The sequence below is a fragment of the Cherax quadricarinatus genome, chromosome 75, assembly GCF_038502225.1.
Source record: "Cherax quadricarinatus isolate ZL_2023a chromosome 75, ASM3850222v1, whole genome shotgun sequence".
NCBI classification, from domain to species: Eukaryota; Metazoa; Arthropoda; class Malacostraca; order Decapoda; family Parastacidae; genus Cherax; species Cherax quadricarinatus.
The window spans coordinates 2,562,808-2,586,522 of NC_091366.1; the positions used below are offsets into that span (position 1 = coordinate 2,562,808).

General features: G+C 40.8%; 1 protein-coding gene across 7 annotated transcripts in view; it reads left to right on the top strand.

Annotated features, from left to right (window-relative positions):
• The window catches only part of LOC128691820 (carbohydrate sulfotransferase 11-like), a 149,145-nt gene that overhangs the window by 112,995 nt on the left and 12,435 nt on the right, over positions 1-23,715 (top strand). The window contains exon 9 of one of the 7 annotated variants that reach the window (XM_070100916.1): positions 12,406-12,530. The exons of 5 other annotated variants lie outside the window; for them this stretch is intronic. In XM_070100916.1, coding sequence (XP_069957017.1) covers positions 12,406-12,491 — 86 coding nt within the window. In that variant the 3' untranslated portion in view covers positions 12,492-12,530. Of the gene's footprint in view, positions 1-9,380; positions 10,388-12,405; positions 12,531-23,715 lie in introns of those variants that run through there. One more of the 7 variants, XM_070100917.1, reaches the window with a different exon arrangement.

Consider the following 23,715-nt stretch of genomic DNA (forward strand, 5'->3'; position numbering starts at 1 on the left):
AGACGACTATGGACAGTTATTTTGTGAGACAGAAACAGAGGACTGTAGACAGTTATTTTGTGAGACGGGTCCAATGACTCTCAAGCTGGTCCTAGTGGCATTAAAATACAGAGAAGGGAAGCAACCCCAGAGAGGGCTTTGATACCGGAAGTCCTCATGGAGGGGGATTTTCCTTTCAAACAATAACCCCAACTCCCTCTCTCCTCCTCCCTATCTTCCAGATGCCATCACCAATTTTCAATAAAGGTAAGTAAAAATGTTATTTTATATTTATATACATAATTAAAGACTATAGCATTTGTTGTGTGTATGTAAAACTGTAATTAATCTCTATAAAATGTATTTTTTTGTGAATATTTTTGGGTTTCTGGAACGGATTAATTGTATTTCCATTATTTCTTATGGGAAATATTGCTTCGAACTTCAGACTTTTCGAATTTAGAACTAGCTCCTGGAACGGATTAAGTTCGATTTTTGAGGTTCCACTGAACATACACTTGATAATTGTTAACCAGTGTAAAAATGCATTAAAAATTCTTAACCAAATTACAGGCATATGTCATTTATACAGTGCTCGCTGTAGAATGCATCACTAATACGGCACTTTTCAAGTACACTCGGCCCTGCTTTATGGCATTTCGCCTTGCAGCATTCTTCTAATATGGCAATTTCAAATTATGACCAAAATTTGCTATACAGCGAGCAGTCTTTCAAATATGGCGCGCCCCACCCGATTTGTTTACATTCTCTGTGAGCACATCTCTATTTTGTCAGGAAATTTTCCAAAATTTCAAGTGTTTTAAAGTTATTGCATATTTTATATTTATTATTTATTATCACACTGGCCGATTCCCACCAAGGCAGGGTGGCCCGAAAAAGAAAAACTTTCACCATCATTCACTCCATCACTGTCTTGCCAGAAGGGTGCTTTACACTACAGTTTTTAAACTGCAACATTAACACCCCTGATAATTATACTTATATGTACCTGTACTTAAATATATTTACACACTTTTGTATTATTTTTTATTCCTAGTTCTATTTGTGCACTTAATAAATAATAGTAAATGTAATTATAGCTTTTATATACACTGGCAAGTGAAGCAAAGGCTGTGATTTGGTTAATGGTGAGATGTGTCTGTATACCAAATGTATAGAAACTCAACACCAACACCAAATAAACATACCATATTTCATGGCTTATTAGACACTTTTTTTTTTTCCATAAAATGTCTCCAAAAACAGCCTGTGTCGTATAAACTGAAGGTCAGTGACGGAAGGTATAAGTTTGGGGTGTGGGGTGGGCTGTAGCTCTCCCAGTTACGTCTGATGCCGAGCCATTGAAACTAAAACAAGTCTTATAAGCTGCATCTTATAAGCTGTGAAATATGGTAAGTTGAATGCATGTGAGGCAGTAATAACTAAGAAAAAGAAGTTTTAGAGATAGGGGCAGTGGCGTTGTAAAGGGGGAGGGGGCTGCCCCGGGTGACATCACTGAGCCTCTAAAGGTGACACCAATACTGAAAACAGTGCTGCAGCAACACCAGAGAAAAATTCTTCATTTCTATATAGCCTCTTGTATGATTACAGAGTACAAATAGGCCTATATAGGGAAAATCATTGATTTTCCCGGTGGCCTGGTGGCTAAAGCTCCCGCTTCACACACGGAGGGCCCGGGTTCGATTCCCGGCGGGTGGAAACATTTCGACACGTTTCCTTACACCTGTTGTCCTGTTCACCTAGCAGCAAATAGGTACCTGGGTGTTAGTCGACTGGTGTGGGTCGCATCCTGGGGGACAAGATTAAGGACCCCAATGGAAATAAGTTAGACAGTCCTCGATGACGCACTGACTTTCTTGGGTTATCCTGGGTGGCTAACCCTCCGGGGTTAAAAATCCGAACGAAATCTTATCTTATCTTATCTTATAGATGATTTTGCAGGATTGAAGGCAAGGAAATGTAAGGTCAGATTCCTGGAGATGTTACTTGTACTTAGTGGTATTTGAGTTTTCCTCAATATTACTATGATTATTTATTTTATCATTAATGAAGTTGAGAAGTATTCTCCTGTTCAGTGTATGGCCCTTAAACGTTCTCATTGTTAAACATAGTCGCTGGGCATGCAGTAGTGACGTAACTGGAGTTTACTCCCCTGCCCTTGGATTTCATGGGGGTGACACCAACCCTAGCAATGCCACTGGGTAGAGGTGAAAGTTTTGAACTCTGGTTTTTTGTTTTACTCAATCTATGCTTTAGGGGCAGGTAAAGTCATGATCCATGGAAGAGTAAATAACACCACATACTAAAGCCCAAGGTAGCAGGGAAATATGCTTCCACCTCTCTTGAGATATTACTAGTAATAAAAATAGAATTAAGAACATAAGAAAGGAGGAACACTGCAGCAGGCCTGTTGGCCCATACTTGACAGGTCCTTTACAATCCATCCAACTAACAAAACATTTGCCTAACCCAATTTTCAATGCCACCTAAGAAATAAGCTATGATAACTATCCACTCCTAGGTAGTAGGCTGGTAGACAGCAACCGCCCAGGGAGGTACTACCGTCCTGCCAAGTGAATGTAAAACTGAAGCCTGTAACTGTTTTACACGATGGTAGGATTGCTGGTGTCTTTTTTTTTTCTCTCATACACATGCAAGATTTCAGGTATGTCTTGCTACTTCTACTTACACTTAGGTCACACTACACATACATGTACAAGCATATATACACACACCCCTCTGGGTTTTCTTCTATTTTCTTTCTAGTTCTTCTTGTTTATTTCCTCTTATCTCCATGGGGAAGTGGAACAGAATTCTTCCTCCGTAAGCCATGCGTGTTGTAAGAGGCGACTAAAATGCTGGGAGCAAGGGACTAGTAACCCCTTCTCCTGTATATATTACTAAATGCAAAAGGAGAAACTTTCGTTTTTCCTTTTGGGCCACCCCGCCTCGGTGGGATACAGCCGTTGTGTTGAAAGAAAGAAAGAAAGAACTATCCACTCTCATATGCAAGTCACACTCAAATGCAGCCCCTCTCATTCATGTATTTATCCAACCTATATTTGAAACAGTATGTTGGGTGAAAGGACATGTTCACAACTAATGTGACATTTTATTGTGTCAACATTTTTCTCGCCAGGAGTTTTATTAAGTCTTAACTGCTTGACAAAGCTCCTGGAGAGGGAAATATTGCCACAATAAAATGTCAAATTTGTTGCACATCCTTTTTACCCAAGATATTACTGTTTTGCCATGTTGTTCATATGGTAATATAACAGTGGCAGTGGACTTGCCATTTTATTAGCTCCAAAAAACATTGCCTTACCGAGCTATTTGTTTTTGTAGTCAAGGTGTCATGGCAGCCAGAAGGTAATGATGTTGACTGCTAAAACTTTCTCACTTAAACACTTGTTCATTCTTAATTTTTTTTTTTTAACATACTGCCCATCTCCTATCGAGGTAGGGTAACTCAAAAAAGAAACACTTTCACCATTATTCACACTAGCACTGTCTTAGCAGAGGCATGCAGATATGACAATTCAGTGTCTCGAAACAGAAAATATCCCCACCCCTCGTTTAGAGTGCAGGCATTGTACTTCCCACCTCCATTAACATTCTCACCAATTGTAGAAATCATGTTAATGGTACAAGTTCATATCAAATCAAAAGTTTATTCTCTATAGAGATTACAAAGTGGGATTTACATATTATAAAATACTAATTACAGAGAGCGCCACTATCATGCCTAGCATGACTAGGCATTTCAGGCAGACTAATAATAATTCAAACTCTATATTGATACAGGTTATGGAACATATTGATATTAACCCTTTGAGGGTTTTCGTCGTACTAGTACGTCTTACGCGTAGGGGTTTTTGACGTACTAGTACTCATAAATTCTAGCGGCCTCAAATCTAGTGGGAGAAAGCTGGTAGGCCTTCATATGAAAGAATGGGTCTATGTGGTCAGTGTGCACAGTCTAAAAAAAATCCTGCAGCACACAGTGCATAATGAGAAAAAAAAAACTTTGACCATTTTTTTTGAATAAATCAGCGACTTTGCAGTGTATTTTCGTATGGTATTTATTGTTGTATTCTAGTTTTCTTGGTCTCATTTTATAGAATGGAAGACATATTACAGAAATATAGATGATTTTGACTGGTTTTACAAAGAAAGGTGCCTTGAAATTGAGCTCAAAGTAGCAGAAATGTTGGATTTTTACCAAACTTCAAAAGTAAACAAATCGTGCCAAGCGTGCAATACACGTCAACTGGTGAGTCTAATATTCTTTCACAAGTGCACCAATAATATTTATACCATTTTTTACACTAATGCAGTAGTCTGCATAACAGTAAATCTTATATTTTTTGTGAAAAAAAAAATTCAAAGTGGAAAGCAAAAGAATATAAGAGGGGCCTTGAGACGTGAATAATGACTAGAGGAAATGTCATTTTAGTGCCAGGAATGTCTTTCTTGTTTATTCTGGACGCTATTCGGAAATTGGCATCTTTTGAAATTTGTGTGAAATTGGCAAAATTGCTAAATTCTGACCACTGTACTGGATAGTTGAATTTCATAAATGAGTGGTTTCTTGCACCCATTCGATAGAAAAAATGGAGTTCTAGCGAAATATTCATGTTTTTTGTCGACTAGTACAGTGAAATTGGCCGAAAATGGGGCTCAAAGTGGGCAAAATCGCCGATGCGTAAACATCGCCGAGACCGCTAACTTTGCAAGAGCATAATTCCGTAAGTTTTCTATCAAATTTCAAACTTTTGGTGTCTTTATGATCGGGAAAAGATTCTCTATCTTTTCATAAGAAAAAATAATTTTTTTTTTTTTTAAATTTGGCCGACCCTGAGAACGAGTTTCGGAGAGGGCCTGTCGACCCTCAAAGGGTTAAGACTAGGTAACTGCATTAGTTTGTAAATTTAGCAATGAGAATGGTTTTGTCTTGGCATGATACATAGTTTCTATTAAAGCTCCTGTAATTGATGAATAAGACATGTGCAACATTTAAGTATCTTACTGTCAGAACGATGTGGCTGAATAGCAGCTTCTTCAGTCAAATATAGATAAATATAACACTGGAGATAGTGGAGAAGTAATTTTAAGGTGGTCAGTCCCTTAGTCTCTGCTTGAGGTTAAGATAATGATCACCACCTATCAAGACTGGTGAGCTGATCATCTGAAAATTACCACTCTACTTCTTGTGCCGTCTTCAGTATTCGACAGAAGCCTGCCATTGAGGTGGAACATTTTTAGGAATAAAGATACCGAAATGGAATGTGTAATTACCGTGTAATTACACGATACTGCTTTAATTATCTAGTTAAATCAACTGAATTTGAGTGTCAGCAGGGTAATATTTTGTGAAGGGATTCAGGGAAACCAGTTAGCCGGTCCTGAGTCCTGGAGGTGTGAAGTACGATGCCTACATTTTAAAGGAGGGGTTTGATACATTGGCTGTTTGGAGTGACGTCTAAACTGTCATATCTGGGTGCCTCAGCAAAGACAATGATTGTGTGTGAATGATGCTGAAAGTGTTTCTAGTTACCCTTCCTCGGTGGGAGATGGCCGATGTGTTGAAAAAAAAACTTGTATAAATTAACCATTCATAATTCATGGGAATATAATTTAGAACACTAGTTAAATAAGAATAATGCTGTGTAGTGGTCACGAGTTACTCTTGGTTAACAAGAGTGGAAGGCTTGGGGATGCAGGCACCACTCATGGCCTGGCAGCTGGGGAAAGCACCATTTGTGGCCCAGCAAGTCAGTTGAGAAAATCTGTGGAGAGAACTACCCAGATTTCTTAAATTTATGTTGTTATTTTGTGGTGTACAATACAATCCTTTTCCCCGAGGCATATTTTTCCACTTCAAGTGTTTCAGTTGTCATGAAAATTTTCTTTCAGTTTTATTGCACTCTTAATTGATGGTATATTGTACCATATATTTAGGTATTTTGGTTATACACAAAAGAGAGTACTAGTCACTAGTGAAATGGTTATGAAACAAATAGACTGGAACAAAATAAATCATTGGGTCCTGATGTGCTTTTTCAAGGGTTCTTAACCCCTTGACTGTCGCAACCCCCCAATCCTGAGGTGTCTCCTGGTGTCGCAAAATTTAAAAAAAAAAAAAAATCTTATGAATTGATAGAGAATCTTTTCCCGATTGTAATGACACCAAAAAATCGAAATTTGATGGAAAACTGGTGGAATTATGCTCTCGCAAAGTTAGCGACCTCGGCGATATTTACAAATTGGCGATTTCGCCCACTTTGAGCCATATTTTCGGCTAATTATATTGTTCCAGTTGACCAAACTCATAGCTATTTCTTTAGAACTACATTTTTTCTATCGATTGAGTACAAGAAACTGCCCATTTACCGATTTCAACTACCCAATAACATGGTCAGAAATTTGCAATTTGGCCAATTTCACAAAAATTAAAAAATATGACAATTTCAAAATAAGGTCCAGAATGAACAATGCAGACATTCCTGGCTCTAAAATAATATTTTCTTTGTTCATCAGTCATGTCTCCAGGCCCCTCTGATATTACTCTTGCTTTCTATTTTGAATTTTTATTCAAACAAAAAATAGAAGATTTACTATTATGCAGACTACTGCAATACTGTAATAATTGTACAAACAATGTCAACCCATTCATGACTGCATATTAGAATGGCTAGTTGGACATTTATTGGACAATGACATCATTTGTTTACTTTTGAACATCGGCAAAAATCAAACATTTCCCCTACTTTGAGCTCCATTTCCAGGTTCTTTTTATAGTAAAACCAATCAAAATCACCTCTATTTCTATAATATGTTTTCCATTCTATCAAATGAGACCAAGAAAACGAGAATACAACCATAAATACTATATGAAAATAGACCACAAATTCGGCATTTTCATTAAAAAAAACCGGTCAGTTTTTTTTTCTCATTATGCACTGTGTGCTCCAGGATTTTTTTATATGGTGCACACTGACCACACAGACATATTCTCTCACATGTGGGCCTACCAGCTTTCTCCTGCTTGATTTGAAGCCACTAGAATTTATGAGTATATATACGTCAAACACGGTACCTCGTAAGACGTATATATATACGACCAAAACAGTCAAAGGGTTAAGGAATGCAAAATGGAACTTTGTGAACCGTTAACTAATATTTTTAATTTATCTCTTCAAACAGGTGTAGTGTCTGATATATGGAAGATGACTAATGTAATTCGTTACCTTCAAATTACTGCCCAATAAGCCTAACCTCAATTGTAGGCAAATTACTGTACTAGTGTCAATTATAGCTGAGATTATAAGAAGCCATCTGGATAAGCATAATCTGATTAATGATACTCAGCATGGATTCACGAGAGGCCGTTCTTGTCTAACTAATTTATTAACTTTCTTCAGTAAAGCTTTTGAGGCTGTTGATCATGATAAAGAATTTGATATTGTTTATTTAGATTTTAGTAAGGCTTTTGATAGAGTATCGCACCAAAGACTGTTAAAGAAAGTGGCAGCTCATGGCATTGGGGAAAAAGTGCTGTCATGGATAGTCATGGCTCACAGACAGGAAGCAGTGTGTGTCCATAAATGGGATTAAATCCGAGTGGGGATCTGTAACAGGGATCAGTCTTAGGTCCATTGTTGTTTATAATATATATCAATGATCTTGATGAGGTAATTACTAGTGTAATGAGCAAATTCGCCGATGACACAAAGTTAGGATAATCGATTCAAACGTAGATATCAGAACTGCAGGAGGGTTTAGATAATAACTGGTCAGAAAAGTGGCAGATGCAGTTCAATGTAGATAAATGCAAGGTTCTGAAGCTCGGGAGTGTCCACAACCCTAGCACTTATAAGTTAAATAATGTAGAACTTAGCCATACAGATTACAAAAAGGACTTGGGGGAAGGGGGGGGTTATGATAAACAGCAACCTTAAACCAAGACAGCAATGCCTAAGCATACATAATAAGGCAAACAGATTACTGGGATTTATATCGAGAAGTGTAAGCAACAGAAGTTCAGTGGTTATATTACAGTTTTATACATCATTAGTAAGGCCTCACCTAGATTGTGCAGCTGAGTTCTGGTCTCCATATTACAGAATGGACATAAATTCGTTAGAAAACATTCAGCGTAGAATGACTAAATTAATACAGAGCATTAGAAATCTTCCTTATGAAGAAAGATTGAAGACCCGGTGGCCTGGTGGCTAAAGCTCCTGCTTCACACACGGAGGGCCCGGGTTCGATTCCCGGCGGGTGGAAACATTTCGACACGTTTCCTTACACCTGTTGTCCTGTTCACCTAGCAGCAAATAGGTACCTGGGTGTTAGTCGACTGGTGTGGGTCGCATCCTGGGGGACAAGATTAAGGACCCCAATGGAAATAAGTTAGACAGTCCTCGATGACGCACTGACTTTCTTGGGTTATCCTGGGTGGCTAACCCTCCGGGGTTAAAAATCCGAACGAAATCTTATCTTATCTTATCTTACCCTTAAATTACATTCACTTGTTAGACAGAGAATGAGGGGAGACATGATCGAAGTGTATAAGTGGAAGATAGGTATTAATAAAAGGGATATAAATAAGGTCTTGAGGATCTCTCTCTAAGAGAGAACCCGCAGTAATGGATTCAAATTAGACAAGTTTAGATTTAGAAAGGATATAGGAAAGTATTGGTTTGGAAATAGGGTAATTGATGAGTGGAACAGTCTACCTAGTTGGGTTATTGAGGCTAAAACCTTGGGTAGTTTCAAATTTAGGTTGGATAAATACACGAGTGAGGGGTTGGATTTGAGTGGGACTTGCATATGAGTGGATAGAGTTATCAGAGCTTATTTCTTGGGTGGCACTGAAAATTGGGTTGGGCAAATGTTTTGTTAGTGGGATGGATTGTAAAGGACCTGCCAAGTATGGGCCAGCAGGCCTGCTGCAGTGTTCCTCCTTTCTTATGTGTGATAAGGTGGTTATTAGTTCATTTTTAAAGACAGGATGTACAGGTATTTAAAGTTTAATTGGACAGATTGAGGACATATATTTGCCCAAGATTGCCTTCTATTTTCCCCAGGTGTAAGATACATTTATTTCTTATTTTTTGACACCTGCCATCTCATACCAAGGTAAGGATAGAAAAAATATTGATGTCCTTCATTCAATAACTGTCTTGCCAGAAGTGCACAGACATGGTTCAAATGACCCTTTAATATGAAACATAATGGGACAAAATTGATCTGATTTTCCCAAAATGCTCTGCATAACAAGGGGCTTTCAATATAGTAGTATGTCATTGATGTCAGATATGGTCTGTATACCTTGTACTTGTAGAAAAAGATTAACATCCCCACCCCTCTTTCAGAGTGCTGTACTTCCCACCTTCAGAACTCTAAATATGGCTAACCAGTGTTGCTGAATCCCTTCATAAGTGCTACCTTGCTCACACACTAACAGCAAGCCATAAAATCCATTTGTCTCTATTAAATTCTATCATAGCTCTCCCACTCTTCATGTCCTTCCAAAATATTTTTATCATTAAACCATTTGCTATTCACCAATCTTTTCCAGATAAATATGAACCCACCATACATAAAATGTAGCAAATACAAAGGTCTTGGTGCAGCGAAGACAAGTGCAAGATGTCAGTAGGTCTTGGTTCCAGGTCTGAACGAGGGTGTCAGGTCATGTGTACGCATCTGTCCATGTAAGATGAAGCGTGAAAAAGTTTATGCTGAAGGCACCATGATTTTGTTTTGTAGTGTTAAATTTTGTTGCTTCCACTGTGGTTAATGCATGCATTGCTGGTATGGATTCTTCATGCATGTGTGTTCAGGAACATTGCCAAGACTTAAGAAATCGTAATGACACGATTGCGGGCTGGAGTTTTGAGACTCTATGACCGCGGGTTCAATCCCGGCCGGGGGTATGGTAACATTGCCAAGCATTTTCAGGCAAGCACTTAATCCTTTCACACTCTTAACTATATCTGCATCATTGAGGGCTTGTAGAGGTGACCAACTGTGCTAGGAGGTACTACACAAAATAGGTTAAGAACTACTCTTTATCAACATTAATGACATGAAAGTTTAAATTATTAGGTTATACAGATTTGAACTTCAGTACACTAGGTCATTAAACATTGTAAGAATAGTATTAGCTTATATTAAAGTTTTTTCTTTGCCACAACTGTTCTTGAATACAGCCTCTCTTCAATGAACAAATGAGTTCCATTCCTAAGACCACTTCAGTAAGTGAATTCGTTGCTAAACGAGGCACGTGCTATAATGGTAGTGGATTTGTGTTAACCATCATTGCTAGTGTTTTAATGTCACCTTTGCACCATTTATAACAATTCTGGTATATCTTTAAATGTCTATACAGTAATGTAACTTGACTTAAGAAATCGTAATGACACGATTGCAAATAAACCATACCCCCGGCCGGGATTGAACCCGCGGTCATAGAGTCTCAAAACTCCAGCCCGTCGCGTTAGCTAACGCGACGGGCTGGAGTTTTGAGACTCTATGACCGCGGGTTCAATCCCGGCCGGGGGTATGGTTTACAGTAATGTTTATTGTAATACAGAATAGAGGAAATCAGCTTGAATATACATTACATATTTAGGTATGCATACTGGTCAGAGAGCCCATTGTAAGTCCAAGTCGTCGGTAAATTGTACATCGCTAAGTGAGGACAGGCTGTATATTTTCTTAGAGAAATAGGGTAAAAATCCCAATTTTTTTGTGGTTTCATAATGGAGGGCAAGAGTAATAATGTAGGAGAGGCCTGGAGACATGATCAGTGAGCAGAGGAAAAGTTTTGGTAGCTGGAAAGCTAATATTTATTTTGAACTATGTTGATTTCTGTGTAAAATTGCTCAAATTACCTGCTCCTTGGTATTTAATAGGATAGTACTGATAGTTGAAGGGCAATTTCTTGTGCTTCATCAATGGTACAGAAAGTATATTAGTGAAGTAGCGACTAGATGGGGTAACTTTGAGCACTGGCATTGGCCTAAAATAGTTCTCAGTGGGATTATTATTATTATAATCAAAAAGAAGCGCTAAGCCACGTTCTCAGTGGGAGAAATTGCAGTTGTAAAAAATACTCCCCAACCTCTTTGTATCTGTATAATCCCATCAAATTTTGCATTTTTTGGTGTGATTATATTCAGATTATTATTATTATTATAATCAAGGGGAAGCGCTAAACCCGGAGGATTATACAGTGCCTGGGGGGGGGGGATGTGGAAGGCATTCAGGCTTAATTCGGGGAACTGGAGCACAGATCCAATTTCCTAAATCAAGAGCCCCTCACCAACATCAAGGAACCTTCCTTGAGGGGATTATATTCAGAAAAATTCTCTACCTCTTCAGGTTATATATACAGTGGACTCCCGGTTTACGATATTATTTCATTCCAGAAGTGTGTTCAGGTGCCAGTACTGACCGAATTTATTCCCATAAGGAATATTGTGAATTAGATTAGTCCATTTCAGACCCCCAAACATACACATACAAACACACTTACATAAATACACTTACATAATTGGTCGCATTGGGAGCTGATCGTAAACCGGGGGTCCACTGTATTTTTTAAATGCGACACTGTCAGCACTTTTAATTTTGAGGGTCACTACAGTGAAAGGGTTAAGTAATGGAATGTTACGATCTTGCAATCCAGGGCCATATGTATCCTTGCTGGACCCATTGCTTCTAAATACTTTGAAATCAGAGCTGGATTCTATGTACTGTATTTTCCAGCATATAAGGTGCTTGTCAGCTGCTTGCCGGCACAATGTTTCCAAGCAGTTGTAATGTAAGTAAGCTGCTAAAGCGTAACCCAAAGCATACCCTTGTTCCTGACCTTGAGCATATAAGGTAAAAAGGTGATTTTACAAGGCCTCGCCCCCAAAAAAGGGATTCCTTGTACACCAGAAAATACAGTACGGCCTCTCCTTACTTAATGACGGAGTTCTGTTTCTGATACCTCGTTAAATTCATCACTAAGTGAAGAGCATACTATAATGGTAGTGAGTTTGCGTCGACCATCTTTGATATTGTTTTAATGTCACCTTTGTACCATTTATAACATTTCTGGTATATTTTTAAATGTTTATACAGTAGTGTACAGGTCTCCCTCAACATACGCGAAGGTTAGGGGATCAAGAGCCTCGCGAATGTTGAAAAACCGTGAATGTTTGGTGCCCCAATATATTGTAGGGAAATATATTACAATACTGCTTCCTTAACTTGTTAAACCATGAATAATCATAAAATACATGAAAACATCATAAATTGTACTAAATATATACATGTTATGCTTTAATAACGTATGTTATTTAATAACATGTATGTTAATAACATGTATGTTATTAAATACCACAGACTCCACCAATGCCTCCACCACTGCAAGTCCCTACTACCCTCCCTCCGACCCCCACAACTGGCAGCCAGCCCTCCCACCACTGTGAGTCCCTACTACCCTCCCTCCGACCCCCACAACTGGCAGCCAGCCCTCCCACCACTGTGAGTCCCTACTACCCTCCCTCCCCCCCCCACCACAGGCAGCCAGCCCTCCCACCACTGTTAGTCCCTACTACCCTCCCTCCGACCCCCACAACTGGCAGCCAGCCCTCCCACCACTGTGAGTTCCTACTACCCTCCCTCCGACCCCCACAACTGGCAGCCAGCCCTCCCACCACTGTGAGTCCCTACTACCCTCCCTCCGACCCCCACAACTGGCAGCCAGCCCTCCCACCACTGTGAGTCCCTACTACCCTCCCTCCGACCCCCACAACTGGCAGCCAGCCCTCCCACCACTGTGAGTCCCTACTACCCTCCCTCCGACCCCCACAACTGGCAGCCAGCCCTCCCACCACTGTGAGTCCCTACTACCCTCCCTCCGACCCCCACAACTGGCAGCCAGCCCTCCCACCACTGTGAGTCCCTACTACCCTCCCTCCGACCCCCACAACTGGCAGCCAGCCCTCCCACCACTGTGAGTCCCTACTACCCTCCCTCCGACCCCCACAACTGGCAGCCAGCCCTCCCACCACTGTGAGTCCCTACTACCCTCCCTCCGACCCCCACAACTGGCAGCCAGCCCTCCCACCACTGTGAGTCCCTACTACCCTCCCTCCGACCCCCACAACTGGCAGCCAGCCCTCCCACCACTGTGAGTCCCTACTACCCTCCCTCCGACCCCCACAACTGGCAGCCAGCCCTCCCACCACTGTGAGTCCCTACTACCCTCCCTCCGACCCCCACAACTGGCAGCCAGCCCTCCCACCACTGTGAGTCCCTACTACCCTCCCTCCGACCCCCACAACTGGCAGCCAGCCCTCCCACCACTGTGAGTCCCTACTACCCTCCCTCCGACCCCCACAACTGGCAGCCAGCCCTCCCACCACTCAGTGTGGTGAGTGTTTTGTTTGTTCATTATTTGCTATTAAACTACAGTATAAATAATGTAAACCCATTCATGACTGCATATTGGAATGGCTATTAGGAAAGGTACTAGACTGTGACTTCATGTGTTTACTCTTGAACACAGCAAAGAATCGAACATTTCTGCTATTGCTAATAATAACAATAATAATAATAATAATAAATACGATATAATTGAAGAAGGAAATTGTACAAAAATACGAGGGAGTGGTTGACACATCGTCAGTGTGACTTTGTTTATGCTGGAGTGAACATTAGTCTCCCTACTCTTCCAAACATTCCCCTCAAGGAAGGTTCCTTGATGTTGGTGAGGGGCTCTTGATTTAGGGAATTGGATCTGTCCTCCAGTTCCCCGAATTAAGCCTGAATGCCTTCCACATCCTCCCCCAGGCGCTGTATAATCCTCCGGGTTTAGCGCTTCCCCCTTGATTATAATAATAATAATCTTCCAAACATTTCACAATAATTCATTGTGTTTGGTGCTTGTAGATTGAGTGTGACTGGAGTGGTAGAGGCAGTGATTGAGGCAATGGTATTTAATAACATACATGTTAATAATACATGTTATTAATATGTACTATAATTATTTATAACATATATGTTATTAAATACATACATGTTAATAATAATACATGTTATTAATAGTAACATGTACTATTATTATTTATAACATATGTTATTAAATACCACTGCCTCAACCGCTGAATTATTGTGAAATGTTTGGAAGAGCAGGGAGACTAATGTTCACTCCAGCATAAACAAAGCCACACTGACGATGTGTCAACCACTCCCTCGTATTTTTGTACAATTTCCTTCTTTGATTATAACATTATTATTATTATTATTATTATTATTATTATTATTGTTATTATTAGTTGTAGCAGAAATGTTTAATTCTTTGCAGTGTTCAAGAGTCAACACATGATGTCACCGTCTAATACCTGCCCGAATAGCCATTCCAATATGCAGTCATGAATGGGTTTACATTATTTATACTGTAGTTTAATAGCAAATAATGAACAAACAAAACACTCATCACACTGAGTGGTGGGAGGGCTGGCTGCCAGTTGTGGGGGTCGGAGGGAGGGTAGTAGGGACTCGCAGGTGGCGGGAAACTTAAATATGATTTGGCGGCTGGGAATTTGGTGGCTGTGAATTTGGCGGTTGGGAATTCGCGAATGTGTGAAGTCCGTGAAAGTTGAAAACGTGAATGTTGAGGGAGACCTGTACTGTATATTGAAATAAACAGAATAGAGGCAATTGGCTTTAATATACATTATTTAGGTATGAATACTGGTTGAAGAGCTTGTCGTAAGTCAGAGGCGTCAGTACGTCCCTAAGTGAGGAGAGGCTGTAGTCCCATGTGCAGGATGTGAAATAAGTTGTATAGGTGAAATGGCGCACATTGATACTTGGTAGGTATGCATGCATGCAGTCTATACCAGCAGTGCTAGAGTTGTCTGCATGTCAGACATGCACGCCTTATGGCGTGGAGTGACTAAGCCTCTCATACGTACAAATATGTGTGTGGCCTTATCTTTAGCTTTGCACCTGACCTAGTGACATCATGCACTTTTCACTGTTACTGAAAGAATATGGGTTTGCACTTGTCTAAAATAAAGATTTCCTGGTATTATGTCTCTATTACCCATATTGGTTGGTAGGTAAGACATAGGCAAGATTTAGGCAACTTTATTCCGAAATGTTGCCCATGTGTCTTACCTACCAACCTGTCGGTATTGTATACCATTTTGATATTCACCCATATTGGTACACAGCCTTTGAACCATTATAGTACTGGTGATAAGATTTAAATTACTAATGGTTGCTTGTACTACTTTTGTGACCTCACAAAAATAGGTTCTGAACAGTAAATTTCAAATGCTACTTTTGTGAGTGCATGAAAGTGCAGTCTGTGTGTGCTACCCCATTCATGAAAGTAACACGTTCTGGCATTGCAAAAAAGTTATAATGAAAAACCTGAAAAAGGACATTCAGGAAATGCTACTTATGTGAATGTACCAAAGTAGCACTTGAACTGCATTTTGATTGCTACTTTTGTAAGATTTTTGTAGTAGCCCTCCCCCTTGTCAGATTCATTTTCCTATTTCCGTGAGTTCGTCTTCTCTTACTCTCTTGCCCCTCAAGGAAGGTTCCTTGATGTTGGTGAGGGGCTCTTGATTTAGGGAATTGGATCTGTGCTCCAGTTCCCCGAATTAAGCCTGAATGCCTTCCACATCCTCCCCCAGGCGCTGTATAATCCTCCGGGTTTAGCGCTTCCCCCTTGATTATACAGTGGACCCCCGCATAACGATGGCATCGCATAGCGATTTTTCCGCATAACGATTACTTTTATCGCAAAATTTTTGCCCCGCATACCGATTAAAAACCCGCATACCGATTTTCGTCCGAGACGCGTCCAATGTGCCCTCACATGTGCCGGCCGTCCCATTGTTTACCAGCCAGCCTCCGCGGTAACATCCAAGCATACACTCGGAATATTTCGTATTATTACAGTGTTTTCGGTGGTGTTTCTGGAAAATAAGTGACCATGGGCCCCAAGAAAGCTTCTAGTGCCAACCCTGTGGTAAAAAGGGTGAGAATTAGTATGGAAATTAAGAAAGATTTTGAAGGGTTTGGGGCTAACCCTGAGAAGCCTATGCCAGTTGTGGAATCCATTGTGCCTACTTCAAAGATTAAGGAAATGTGTGCAGAGTGGTTTGAACTGCAAACCTTTATAGATGAAAATCACCCTGACACAGCTGTTGCAAGCCGTGCTTGTGACTATTTCAATGACAATGTTATGGCCCATTTTAGGAAAGTCTTGAAGAAACGGGAGGTACAGAGCTCTATGGACAGATTTGTTGTGCGACAGAGGTCCAGTGACTCTGAAGCTGGTCCTAGTGGCATTAAAAGAAGAAGGGAAGTAACCCCAGAAAAGGACTTGCTACCTCAAGTCCTAATGGAAGGGGATTCCCCTTCTAAACAGTAAGAAGATAATGCTCTCCCCTCCTCCCATCCCATCAATCATCACCAGATCTTCAATAAAAGTAAGTGTCATGTAATTGTGCATGCCTTTTTCAGTTTGTGTGTATTAAAATTAACATTTCATGTGGTAAAAAAAATTTTTTTTCATACTTTTGGGCGTCTTGCACGGATTAATTTTATTTCCATTATTTCTTATGGGGAAAATTAATTCGCATAACGATTATTTCGCATAACGATGAGCCCTCTTGCACGGATTAAAATCGTTAACCGGGGGTCCACTGTAATAATAATAATCTTACTCTCTTGGAAAAGAAACTGCTTTTTATGAAAAAACACGAAAGTAACTTTTTAACTGCTACTTTTGTGGGTGGGAGCACGTGCTTAAAAGCAGTGCTTTAGTTCATCTGGGTGGAATCCTCCCCCTTCATGAAAGTAGCACTTGGTCTTATTGCTAATTTTTGAGGGGTTTGGACATCATGAAAGTTTATTGCCAATTTTCCAAATTACTTTCACTAGACGCTCTGTCATCTCCAATCATCCTTTGTACCTCTATGGTTCCCTTATCCCTGAACGTGATAGTCAGGTTTCTGGGCCTCCTCTTTGACCGTAGGTTATCCTGGAAACCTCACATTACCTCTGTGAAGGCAACTTGTCACAGCCGGCTGAACCTTCTTAAAACCTTTGCTCATCTTTCATGGGGAGCTGATCGTCGAACTCTCCTTCGCCTACATTCCACCCTCATTTTATCGAAACTTGATTATGGTGACCAGATCTATTCAGCGGCCTCTCCTGCTACTCTCTCTAGCCTTAACCCCATTCATCACCAAGGATTACGTTTATGCCTTGGTGCTTTTCGCTCTTTCCCTGTTGAGAGCCTCTATGCAGAAGCGAACGTTCCATCCTTATCCGATCGCCGTGATGCCCATTGCCTTCGCTACTATGTACGCTCTCATGATCTCAATCCTTCCATTTATAGAATGGTCACCGATATTAGTAGACATTATTTGTTCGCCGCCCCTGTTTGCTCCATCCCTTCTCTCTTCACCTACATTCGCTCTTGTCTTCTCTTCAATTACCACCTTTCTATGTTCACGTAGCATCTCACTTTTTCCTACCCCCCTGGGAAGTTCCAGCTGTTCCAGTCTGTTCTTTCTCTCTCCCTTGCTCGAAAGCCCAACTGTCTACTGTAGCTTCCCACTCTCTTTTTCTTGACCACTTCCACTCTCATTCTCATGCCATTGCAGTGTACACAGATGGCTCTAAGTCTTCTACTGGCGTAGGATTCACAGCAGTGTTTCCGGACAGTGTCGTACAAGGGCATTTACTATCTTTGGCTAGTATTTTTACTGCTGAATTGTATGCCATTCTTGCAGCACTTATCCGTATTGCATCTATGCCTGTGTCATCATTTGTGGTTGTCTCAGACTCAGTGCTTTACAGGCTATACAGAAATTTGATACACCTCGCCCCTTAGTCCTCCGTATCCAACTTTGGCTACGCTGCGTCTTTACCAAGCATAAAGATATTGTTTTTTGTTGGGTCCCTGGTCATGTTGACGTACAGGGCAATGAACAGGCAGACACTGCTGCGCGATCAGCAGTACATGACCTACCAGTTTCATATAGAGGTACAGTGGACCCCCGCATAACGATCACCTCCCAATGCGACCAATTATGTAAGTGTATTTATGTAAGTGCGTTTGTACGTGTATGTTTGGGGGTCTGAAATGGACTAATCTACTTCACAATATTCCTTATGGGAACAAATTCGGTCAGTACTGGCACCTGAACATACTTCTGGAATGAAAAAAATATCGTTAACCGGGGGTCCACTGTATTCCATTTACGGACTATTTTGCTCCAATAGCTACCCACCTTCACACCCGTTGGTCTACTCTGCTCGGTAACAAACTTCAATCTATTAAACTGAGTATAGGTTACTGGCCGTCTTCTTGTCACCAATGTCGAGGCTGGGAGACTACTCGCTCCCATCTTCGCATTGGCCATACTCGTGGATATCTCGTGGAGAGGCGCCCTGCTCCTCTCTGTGAGAATTGTCAGGTTCCATTATCGGTCAGCCACATTCTGTTAGACTGCCCACTTTATCAACGAGCACGCAGAATCTACCTCCGTCGTCGTCTTCGCTCCGCTGCTCTCTCTTTACCTTCCCTTGCTGATGGACCCACCTTTCATCTGGGCTCATTGACTTTTTGACAACTGACTTCACAAACTCTGATGATACCTTCAGCCCTTTCTACCTCAATCTGTTGGTACCCTCTACCCCCGCCCCGCTGTTTTCTGTAACCTAATCATCCCTCCCACCGTCTGCTGCCCAATACCTTTGCTTCCTTCCCTACCCTGCAGCGCTGTATAGCCCTTGTGGCTTAGCGCTTCTTTTTCATGCCAATTTTTTTAGATTAAAATAATTTTTTTTTTTGGCTATTTTTGGACCCCATACTTTTGTGGGGGGACCAACCTTCACAAAAGTGGCCATCTTATAATTGCTACTTTCATGTGGGGGGGGGGGGGCAACCTTCACAAAAGTGGTCCTCTCCATAATTGCTGCTTTCATCAGGGTGGACATTTTTTTATTCAAGTGCTCCTTTCGTGTGGGTCCAACCTACACGAAAAATCTAGCTTTAAGTTCATGTGCTACTTTTGTGTGGGTCCAACCTCCACGGAAAAACTAATTTTAGGTTCAAGTGCTACTTTCGTGTGGGTCCAACATTCGTTAAAAAGTTACTTTCAAGGCGCTTAATATCAAGGTTTTGGTTCAAAGTGCTACTTTTGTGTGAGTCCAACCTACATGAAAAAGCTAATTTTAGGTTCAAGTGCTACTTTCGTGTGGGTCCAACCTTCAAGTGCTACTTTCGTGTGGGTACAACATTCATTAAAAGTTATTTTCAAGGCACTTAATATCAAGGTTTTGGTTCAAAGTGCTACTTTCGTGTGGGTCCAACCTTCACGAAAAAGCTAATTTTAGGTTCAGGTGCTACTTTCGTGTGGGTCCAACCTTCAAGTGCTACTTTCGTGTGGGTCCAACATTCATTAAAAAGTTACTTTCAAGGCGCTTAATATCAAGGTTTTGGTTCAAAGTGCTACTTTCGTGTGAGTCCAACCTACATGAAAAAGCTAATTTTAGGTTCAAGTGCTACTTTCGTGTGGGTCCAACCTACACGAAAAAGCTAATTTTAGGTTCAAGTGCTACTTTCGTGTGGGTACAACATTCATTAAAAGTTATTTTCAAGACAATATCAAGGTTTTGGTTCAAAGTGCTACTTTCGTGTGGGTCCAACCTTCACGAAAAAGCTAATTTTAGGTTCAGGTGCTACTTTCGTGTGGGTCCAACTTTCAAGTGCTACTTTTGTGTGGGTACAACATTCATTAAATTATTTTCAAGGCACTTAATATCAAGGTTTTGGTTCAAAGTGCTACTTTCATGTGGGTCCAACCTTCAAGTGCTACTTTCGTGTGGGTACAACATTCATTAAAATTTATTTTCAAGGCGCTTAATATCAAGGTTTTGGTTCAAAGTGCTACTTTCGTGTGGGTCCAACCTTCACGAAAGCTAATTTTAGGTTCAGGTGCTACTTTCGTGTGGGTCCAACCTTCAAGTGCTACTTTCGTGTGGGTACAACATTCATTAAAATTTATTTTCAAGGCGCTTAATATCAAGGTTTTGGTTCAAAGTGCTACTTTCGTGTGGGTCCAACCTTCACGAAAAAGCTAATTTTAGGTTCAGGTGCTACTTTCGTGTGGGTCCAACCTTCAAGTGGGTACAACATTCATTAAAAGTTATTTTCAAGGCGCTTAATATCAAGGTTTTGGTTCAAAGTGCTACTTTCGTGTGGGTCCAACCTTCACGAAAAAGCTAATTTTAGGTTCAGGTGCTACTTTCGTGTGGGTCCAACCTTCAAGTGCTACTTTCGTGTGGGTACAACAGTCATTAAAAGTTATTTTCAAGGCGCTTAATATCAAGGTTTTGGTTCAAATTATTATTATAATCAAGGGGAAGCGCTAAACCCGGAGGATTATACAGCGCCTGGGGGGGGGGATGTGGAAGGCATTCAGGCTCAATTCGGGGAACTGGAGCACAGATCCAATTCCCTAAATCAAGAGCCCCTCACCAACATCAAGGAACCTTCCTTGAGGGGTTTTTGGTTCAAAGTGCTACTTTCGTGTGGGTCCAACCTTCACGAAAAAGCTAATTTTAGGTTCAGGTGCTACTTTCGTGTGGGTACAACAGTCATTAAAAGTTATTTTCAAGGCGCTTAATATCAAGGTTTTGGTTCAAAGTGCTACTTTCGTGTGGGTACAACATTCATTAAAAGTTATTTTCAAGGGGCTTAATATCAAGGTTTTGGTTCAAGTGCTACTTTAGTGTTGGTCCAACCTACACGAAAAAGCTAGCTTTAAGTTCATGTGCTACTTTCGTGTGGGTCCAACATTCATTAAAAGTGATTTTCAATGCGCTTAATATCAAGGCTTTTGTTCAAGTGCTACTTTCGTGTGGGTCCACCAGCCAAGTGCTACTTTCGTGGGGTGTCCAGCCTTCACGAGAAAGGCTCCTCTCATAATTGCTACTTACATTTTTTTTATTAGGACGCTCAGTGCTATTTTCGTGTGGGTACAACCTTGAAGTTCTACTTTCACATGGGCCAAACTTTCATGAAAGAGGTTCTCATACTTGCTACTTTTGCAAGTCTTTCCACCCCCCACCCTTATTTTTGCTGCTTGATCCTAGTGCTACTTCTGTGTGGTGGTGGGGGTCTAACCTTCCTGAAAATGTCTTTCTTGTTTTTCCTACTTTTGTAAGATTTGTGATTGCTAGCAGGGGAGGGAAGGGGTGCAATTTCATTTTGCTACTTTCAGACTAGCAAAACACTCAACAAAAAATTTGAACTTTCCTGAACCCTCAAAAGTATAGCTGCACTTCCATTTCAAATGCTACTTTCGTGGGAGGAACAAAAGTAATTAATACTTTGGATCCAGAGGGAAGTTCATGAAAGTAGCCCAGGCATCCAACACTGACTGTATTCATGGAAGTAACACTTCCACCCATTTCAACCACTAATGTGACTACGAAAGTAACATTTGTTCCTAGAAGTTTGCTGTGCGCACATTTTGCGAACTTTTAAGAACAGGACAGACATCCTGCTTAAGTGAATTTAAAGGGGCTACTTTCGTGACCTCACAATAAACATACAAGCCAGAGTCAATGAGTTACTTTTGTGAAAGTAGTACGAGTCGTATCTTAAATTTTCAAGTGCTACTTTCGTGAGTTCATAATAGTAATGTGACACCTACTCTACACTGCATGTTTGATACTTTTGCAAGCTCTCATGACAAACCAAATTAATTGAATGTTCATTAACTCATGAAAGTAACACTTGACACTTTAGCTTAAATGTTTGTGCTACTTTTGTGTGGTCACAAAAGCAGCCCATGTACAGGATGAAACCGACTACCTGGGTACTGACAAATTTAAATTACATTTATCATCATCCAAGGACAAACTGCTGATCACGTCAATAGGTCACAAATTTTTATTGAAACCATTCGACTCAGTTGAACTTTATCTCATCATGACTTAAGCTGTACCATGTGCAAAGCACTTGTTTCAGTGCAAATTGACACGTGTCTTTCATATACTGTATATACATTTTTTTTATATAGTCAGAAGTGCTAAACACTTATGGGTCATACAGCAAGTGGTTAATACAAACATGACAAACCTTCCTTCAAAAAGGGAAGGGCTCTTGATCCAAAACTAACTGCCTTCCTCTTTTGATGGTATCTGTTTACCTCCCAGGAGGTAATCAGGAAGCATCAAAATGAACTCCTACCCATTCCTTCTTGCTATATCAATAAGTGCTGAACCCACATGGGGGAGTTAGTGCCTGAAGAATGGAAGGTCAGCTGGTTAGACTAAGGTAGCTGTAATTCTTTGGATCAAGAACACTTTACCCTCAAATGGGGCCTTCTTACTGTTAAGGTGCAGCATTGCAATTTAATATACGTACTATATCAACAGCATAAAGCTGCTTTATGTCATTAACTAGTACCAAGTTTCTAAAGTAACAAAAAAGTACATTTACCTACTTTACCATGACATTTCAGTTGCATTAAGATTTTTCACTATTTTCTAGTCAACATATCCTAGTAAAATTTGGCTGTACATGTACAGTGTAAAATGTCCAACTTGCCCACACACTGAGGAAATAACGAGTGTGACAGTCGAGAGTAGCTCAGTGGTGACCCTGTAAACATGCTTCCAGGACTTCTGTCCCCATTCTCTGACTGCCACATTTTCTCAATTATAATCAAAAAGTGCTAAACCACAAGGGTCATTTTCTCAAAAGAAAGAATAGGCTACCATGGAAATTATTATTATAATCAAAAAGAAGCGCTAAGCCACAAGGGCTATACAGCGCTGCAGGGTAGGGAAGGAAGTGAGGGTATTGGATGGCAGAAGGGAGGGGGGATGATCAGCAGGTTACAGAAAACAGCGGGGCAGGGGATAGTATGGGGGTAGAGGGTAGCAAGAGATACAAGTAGAAAGGGCTGAAAGTATCAGAATTTGTGAAGTCAGTCAGTCGTTGTCAAAAAGTCAATGAGAGAGTCCGGATGAAAGGTGGGTCCATCAGCGAGAAGGGAAGGTAAAGAGAGAGCAGCGGGGCGAAGACGACGACAGAGGTAAATTCTGCGTGCTCGTTGATAAAGTGGGCAGTCCAACAGAATGTGGCTGACTGATAATGGAGCTTGGCAATTCTCACAGAGAGGAGCAAGACGCCTCTCCACGAGATATCCATGAGTAAGACGAGTATGGCCAATGCGAAGACGGGAGAGAGTAGTCTCCCAACCTCGACACTGGTGATAAGAAGACGGCCAGTAACCTATACTCGGTTTAATAGACTGAAGTTTGTTGCCGAGCATAGTAGACCAACGTTGTTGCCAACGGGTGTGAAGGTGGGAAGATATTACAGCGAAATAGTCTGTACATGGAATACCTCTATAAGAAACTGGTAGGTCATGTACTGCTGACCGCGCAGCAGTGTCTGCCTGTTCATTGCCCTGTACGTCAACATGACCAGGGACCCAACAAAAAACAATATCTTTATGCTTAGTAAAGATGCGGCGTAGCCAAAGTTGGATACGGAGGACTAAGGGGTGAGGTGTATCAAATTTTTGTATAGCCTGTAAAGCACTAAGGGAGTCTGATTATTATTATTATTATAATCAAAAAGAAGCGCTAAGCCAC